General features: G+C 41.0%; 1 protein-coding gene across 2 annotated transcripts in view; it reads right to left on the bottom strand.

Moving 5' to 3' along the window:
* Positions 1-1,681: 1,681 nt before the first annotated feature.
* The window catches only part of GDPD1 (glycerophosphodiester phosphodiesterase domain containing 1), a 55,074-nt gene continuing 49,305 nt past the window's right edge, over positions 1,682-7,450 (bottom strand). For both annotated transcript variants that reach the window (XM_062215995.1, XM_062215994.1), the window contains exons 8-11: positions 5,565-5,624; positions 3,279-3,330; positions 2,688-2,919; positions 1,682-2,373 (exon numbers count right to left, since the gene is read on the bottom strand). In XM_062215995.1, the coding sequence (XP_062071979.1) occupies positions 2,797-2,919; positions 3,279-3,330; positions 5,565-5,624 (235 nt within the window). In that variant the 3' untranslated portion in view covers positions 1,682-2,373; positions 2,688-2,796. The remainder of the gene's footprint in view (positions 2,374-2,687; positions 2,920-3,278; positions 3,331-5,564; positions 5,625-7,450) is intronic.

Raw genomic sequence — 7,450 nt, 5'->3', positions numbered from 1 at the left:
CATGTCACTACATGGATGAATCCTGAAGACATTACGCTAAGTGAAACAGTTGCATTACAGGGCAAATCCTGTACCTATTGCAATTATTGTTTACTTATGTGAATATCTAAAATAGTTAGGGGTGGGCACTTGACATAGTGGTTAAGATGCTGCTTGATCTGCCCAAATTCCACATCAGAGCACCTGAGTTTGAATCCTGGCTTCACTCCCAGTCCCACCTTGGGAGGCAGCAGAGAATGGCCCAAATAGTTGAGTCCCTGTTACCCACAGGAGATCTGGACTGAATTCTGGGCTCCCAGCTTCAGCCTGACCCAGCCCCTCCTGTTGTAGACATTTGGGGGAGAGAACCAGTGGAAGGAAGATCTCATCTCTCTGTGTCTCTCTGCCTTTCTGAATCGCTCACCAGCTTCAGTCCATTGTTACACATGTGGGATAAACTGGTATGCTAGACTAGACCTGTAGCTACGTCTAGCAAATATAATGCCAGCAGAAGGGTCGAATCACTGCAAAACATGGAACACCTGTGAAGGGGAGCTGCTGTTGGAAGGCTGTTCAGCCAAGTCCTCCGGCCTACACAGGAAGCAGGCAGACACAGGCCTGATTAGGCCCCTGGAACCACAGTGGATCCGAGCCAGAGGAATGAGTAGTGACCTGGTGGTCTGCATCTTTTCCTTCTCCCAGCTTTAGCCTTTGGTCTTGGCAATCAGCTCCCCCACCCCTATCACACCACTTCTTACGGTTGGTAACATCTATATCACAATGAAAGGATACTGAACCTCTTTTAAAACGTGACACACCAACAGAAAAGCAGTATTCAGATGTTATCTGGTAACTGACGTCAATTCCCTTATTATAGATGCTATGCTTTTATTAAGAGAATTAAAATCACCTTGAAATTTTAAAACATCATTTCCTTTTTTTTTTTTTTTTTCTTTTTTTAACAGGCAGAGTAAACAGTGAGAGAGAGAGACAGAGAGAAAGGTCTTCCTTTTTCTTTTGGTTCACCACCCAAGTGGCCACTACGGCCAGTGTGCTGCGCCGATCCGAAGCCAGGAGGCAGATGCTTCTCCTGGTCTCCCATGCAGGTGCAGGGCCCAAGGACCTGGGCCATCCTCCGCTGCATTCCCAGGTCACAGCAAAGAGCTGGCCTGGAAGAGGGGCAACCGGGACAGACTCCGGTGCCCTGACCGGGACTAGAACCTGGGGTGCCGGCACCGCAGGCAGAGGATTAGCCTAGTGAGCTGCGGCGCAGGCCTAAAACATCATTTTCTAAACATCTTTACCGTTTTGGGTACCTTGACCTCTATTAGTTGACACAAAGTATGTGCTTGCCCTGTGATATGACCTGCTATGAACTGTAACAAAGCAAAAGTTAGAGAAAAAAACAGGATTATATAATAAGATAATTTACGTGATCCCTAGCCACTGTAAGTTATAAGTGAAAGTGAACATGAATAAGAGATTGCCTGCCCAAATTCTTTTTTCAAGTGCCAAGGAGCAACTTCCCTACCATAAAACTATTTCTATATTTTATCTTGAGAGAAATCTCGTGTGCATTTACTCATGCCAACAATGTACCATCTCATTAAATCACGTAAAAATCCATAAAAATATATCAGAATAGAGAGACTTATAACTATAAAAAAAAACCCTTTTGTTCTTTGAAAACTTTATTTTCACTTAAACACCAAAGCAAATAATATTTACATCATCCAGGACAGATGGGAGACTATGGTCATCTTTTATAACTGTATAGCTGGCAAACTCCAAAAGAGAGCTGTAACCTAGGTACGAGACACTTATTACTCCAGATCACAGGAATTAGTCAAAAAGATTAGAGACAGATTTACACCAAGTCACATCGAAAGGCTGGGAAAGTGATGTCTAAACCTTTGAGAAATTCTGTTTCTACTTAATACTCCGAGGAATGAATTCTTAAGGATCAGAAACAGGTGGTTCAAACCATAAGGATTAGAAATAATGATATGTACGTTTACATCAATTTAACACAATTACTAGGGTTCAAGATGGTATTCAAAGTCTACATGTACGCTCAGGCAGTTAATGCCAAAATTGGAAATCTTACACTTCTTTAGGGGAAACATAAAAATACAATGCTTTGTATCTTAGTTTACAATTGATAAGTACATTTTTAACATTAAAATAAAGACATGGTAGCTTGTTACACACCTGAAAAAGATTCCAAATAGAATGTTCCCATTGACAACAGCAACTGAAAAATTTTATTCAGTCTACAGATTTTATTTCTGATCAAATAATGCTTTGTTATTTTGAGCCTGCCTCCTGTTAACAATGTATGACTGATTTCGAGCTTTTCTTCCACTGTATTTTTCCCCTTTAACTAAGATGTACCTAGAAATAATGAGACAATATAGAATCACTATAATGGCCTTCAATAATTTCTTTTTACTAAAGTAGTTGATCTTATTCCAGTGGAGGCTAATGCCAAATTTATCCAATAGTCTTTGATTTCAGAATTACTTGTAATAGAATATTGCATCACATACAGAAATCTTGATCAATAATCTTTTACTTACATCTCATAACCAGTTATCTTTCTAAACAATTTACAAATGTAAAATACACAATATTATTTAAAATAAATATACAATATATAGTTTCTACATTCTTATACAGGCTTAAAAATGAGGTAATAAAAACTTAACTGATTAAAACCTTTTACCCATTCTGGAAATGTCTTAGGGAAATGATGGTGAAACATTTTTTCTTAGGTCTTTTCACATTTTCTTTGAATGCTTCTGAGTCCCTCTCTCTCTATGTTGAAAAAGTATGTAAAAAATCCTTAAGCTTTGTTGGATAGTCTGTCATCACTCCAGTTGCTCCCAAATCAAAAGCTCTCTTGTACTCATGTTCTTCATTTAACACCCAAACATAAACCTGAAAATTAGAAGCGTGAGAAGTATGAGAAGAAAAGTTAAGAGAAAATTACTTTTATAACATTTATCCACTATAATCCCAGTACACTTAGAAATAATCTTTTTAAAGTTGTCATTTTAAGAAATCATTAAATTATTTTTTTAACATTCTACTTTGCTGACTAAACACTGTCCCACCACTCAGAGAAACATCAATGCTTTGTTTCTAATGCGAGGGCACAACTAAAGGTCCTCATTTGCCAGTCAGTAAGGCAGCATCATCAGAGTCCGGGGCCTGACTTAGCTAAAAGTGCCTGTCCTCCCACTGTGTTAAACCAGTGAGCGCTGCAATTTCCTAAATGCATTTCTCCAGAAACTCACTTGAATGCCTCGGGCTGTGAGGTGATCAAACAAAGCTTTCCTCATTAGTAAGCTGGAAGAGAAAAGCAGGGAAAAAAAGACTTGAATTAAGCTTTAGTCCCAACTTAGTCAAGTCTGAGTTCAATAATTCCTAATCTAATCCCAAGGTTTCAACAATACAAACAATAAACTCGGGTAACAGTGGCTGCCACAAATGGATGGATTTTCATGCTCCTTGTACTGCTGGCTGCTGGCTGGGGGCTTCCTAGAATCTCATTTCTACTGCGTGCTGCCACTGGATCCTCAGGAGACCCGTTCTTACTGCAACAGCTCAGTGGAGAAGAGGTGTCCTGGCTCTCACAGCTGGAGCCATAATGAGAATGAAAGAGCTGGGAATGTGTGCTCCTTACTTTCCAAGTTAAAATAAGGCAACAAATTGGAGCCAAGTTCTACACACATAGTTCAGTTGCAGAATTAACTAGTTTTTTGTAAACTCTCTTAGAAATTTCATGCACATTAATTATGACATCTTGTGCCTAGGAAGAAAGCATTTTTTAATTCTAAATAACTGACTTTCAGGCCGGCGCCGTGACTCACTTGGTTAATCCTCCACCTGTGGCACCAACATCCCATATGGGCACCGGGTTCTAGTTCCGGTTGCTCCTCTTTCAGTCCAGCTTTCTGCTGTGGCCTGGGAGGGCAGTGGAGGATGGCCCAAGTGCTTGGGCCCCCGCACCCGCATGGGAGACCAGGAAGAAGCAACTGGCTCCTGGCTTTGGATAGGTGCAGTGCCAACCGTAGCGGCCATTTGGGGAGTGAACCACGGAAGGAAGACCTTTCTGTCTTTCTTTCTCACTGTCTATAACTCTGCCTGTCAAATAAACAAACAAACAAACAAATAACTGACTTCCGAGAGGATTTTCAGAATGCTAATCACTTGAACAAAATGGGAACAAATGGTATGGGAAAAATATAAAAGTTTTCTACTCTGTTATATCAATTAGAATGATTAAATAATAGCAAAAAGCCATGTCTGTTAAACACCAATTAAAAATGGGTCCTTGGGGCTGGTGCTGTGGCTTAATAGGCTAATCCTCCGCCTGTGGCACCGGCACACCGGGTTCTAGTCCAGGTTGGGGCGCGGGATTCTGTCCCAGTTGCCCCTCTTCCAGGCCAGCTCTCTGCTGTGGCCCAGGAGTCAGTGGAGGATGGCCCAAGTCCTTGGGTCCTGCACCCCATGGGAGACCAGGAGAAGCACCTAGCTCCTGCCTTCCGATCAGCGCGATGCGCCAGCCGCAGCACACCGGCAGCGGCGGCCATTGGAGGGTGAACCAACGGCAAAGGAAGACCTTTCTCTCTCTCTCCCTGTCTACTCTGCCTGTCAAAAAAAAAATGGGTCCTTGGGGCCGGCACTGTGGCGTAGCGGATAAAGCCACTGCCTGCAGTGCCGGCATTCCATATATGCGCTGGTTCGAGTCCCGGTTGTTGCTTCTGACCCAGCTCTCTGCTGTGGCCTGTGAAAGCAGTAAAAGATGGCCCAAGTGCTTGGGCCCCTGCACCCTCATGGGAGACGCAGAAGAAGCTCCTGTCTCCTGGCTTTGGATCAGCTCAGCTTTGGTTGTTGTGTAGTGAACCAGCAGAGAGAAGACCTCTCTCTCTGCCTCTCCTTCTCTCTCTGTGTAACTCTGACTTTCAAATAAATAAATAAATCTTAAAAAAAAAAAAAAAAAAGAATGAATTCTGTGATATGGAGAAAAGACAAATCTAATTTCCCAACACTCTTTGAAAGAGGGGCTAAATAATAAAAGACTGCGATTTGTGACAATTATTCTGTGATTTTTAGCTAAAATCAGGCTCAATGCGTCTTAAAAATTAAGGCATTTTCTTTATAGTAGATAGATCTCCACCCTGTAGGTAAGACTTTCTTCTGCTGGTAGGTCCTGATGCAGATTTTTCTAAGAAACATACCAGCATGTAATATACACTTTTACATCCACTGTATTGCTAAACATACTTCTTTTTACCATGTTTCTGGTTGTGCTAGTGAAAATAGCAAATAAGTAGAAAGGAATTGCTATCTATCCCAGTTCTGCTATAATAGGTTAAGATAACCTCAAGTAAATTATTGAACTCTATTAATATTCTTCCTCAAGTTTTACGATTAGTGGTAGAGTTCTAAATGAATCAGACATATCTATATGCATGGCGGATGCTCAACCAGTCCTTTTCACAAATTGCTCATGGAGAAGCTTGCACTAAATTTTTGGTGTAGAATTAAGCAATAATGAAAAAAACGAAAATGCTTACACATCAGAAAGCCAGATGAAAAACTTCTGACTTCTGGACATGGTGTGTGGTTCTTTTAGCCTAAGGTAAAATAAAGTTTAGAGTACAAATTAGAAATACATGAATATATTAGTGTGATAAAATAAAACAAGTCTAAAAATGAAAACTGTAGCTGTATTTAAAGATGTGCTCAGTACTATTTGTAAGAAAACAAAAACAAAAATAAAGTCTAGTTAGGTTCTCTGTCTCCACTGGTCTCAAGCTTTTTGCTAGCACTAGTCAAAGATTAAAAAAAGAAGAAGAAGAAAGAAAGAAAAAGAAAAAAGTTCTAATTTCCAAGAACTGGGCTCATGTTTCCTTTCTTTCTCTTCCCCTTCTTTTTCTCTGTGAGACCTCTCTCCTGCTTTGTCTGTTATAATCTGGTATGCGGTAGATTTAAACATACACGCTCTGTACTATGGATTAAAAGATACTTGGGGATAAGTGAGACTCTTACGGCATGTTTTCCTTTCCTTTTCAATATTTGAAGACCTGGACACTATCTGTCCTAATTACCTTTCCTACTAAAAAAGTGGATCTGACTTTTTTAGCCTATGTAGGCTAAGTATTTGAAGAATATAAGTAGTTAGGTACCATTTTAATCTGGTGAATTTAGCTAATGAAAGTAATTTTTTAACAGCCAAGAAGTGTTTTCTCTTGTTCTGTGTGAGAAGCGGCTACAATGACTACTAATTTACATGATTTAGAATAGAAAGGATAACCATTACTCACCAGTAAGAAACTGAGATGGAAAACAGACATGAAACAGAAGCTGAGCATAAGAATACTGACCAAATTGTTTTCCTTACCAATATTTCTAATGACTGCTACACTGGTGTTCACTTGATTTTTAAAAGTTCTGTTTGGGGATGAAGTATGTTTCATGCAGTCGAAAACACATTGAAAATTCCAGCAGTTCCAAATTAGTTTGTCATGACTCAGTTATTATTGGGAATCTTCAGGTAGAAATCACACTCTGAGTCTGTAGGATTATTTATCTGAAAGGTTACTCAGGCAGTGACACAGAGATCTTCCATTTGCTGGTTCACACCCAGATGGCCGCAACAGCTACTGCTGGGCCAGGCTGAAGCCAGGAGCCACGGGCTTCATCCAAGTCTCCCAAGTAGGTAACAGAGGCCCAAGCACTTGGGACATCTTCCATTGCTTTTCTCAGGCCATCAGCGGGGAGTTGGATCAGAAACACGGCAGCCAAGACACAAACTGGAGACGACATGGGATGCCAATTTCACAAGCTTTACTTGCTATATCACAACACTGGCCCCAAAGCTAACTTTCTTTAATAATGATACTAATACAGATAATTTAACAATAAAAGCTATTAGTGAATGTTTACTGTTTGCCAGGCAAAGCTACATGTTTTATGTATTTTTATTCTTCTAGCAAATTAGTGGGTAAAAAGCAAGGCTCTGCACCTAGTAGAGAAATCACGTAAATAAAGAGGTATCTTATATAAACTTTTTTTGCCTGCTGTTCTCCAGAGATTGTGGTGGTGGTGGCTTTTCTTTCTAAGTGCAAGTAGTGCCACCGGTGAATTTGGAGTTTAATGGCATTTCAGCTGGGTGTGGTCATCAGTGAAGGGGAATAAAGTGAGGGAAGTTGAAAGCAGTTGCTGTTTGATATCAGGGTTTAGGAATTATTAGGCAATTAGGGCTGGCGTTGTGGCATAGTGGATGAGGCCAACACCTGTAGTGCCAGCATCCCATATGGACACCAGTTCGGGTCCTGGCTGCTTGGCTTCTGATCCAGCTCTCTGCTGTGGCCTGGAAGGGAAGTGGAAGATGGCCCAAGTCCTTGGGGCCCTGTGCCTGTGTCCGGGATCCGGAAGAGGGTCCTGGCTCCTGGCTTCA

Source organism: Lepus europaeus, chromosome 18 (assembly GCF_033115175.1).
Source record: "Lepus europaeus isolate LE1 chromosome 18, mLepTim1.pri, whole genome shotgun sequence".
NCBI lineage: Eukaryota > Metazoa > Chordata > Mammalia > Lagomorpha > Leporidae > Lepus > Lepus europaeus.
Note: the sequence above shows the minus strand (reverse complement) of the source record. Positions and strands in the feature narration are given on the sequence as shown.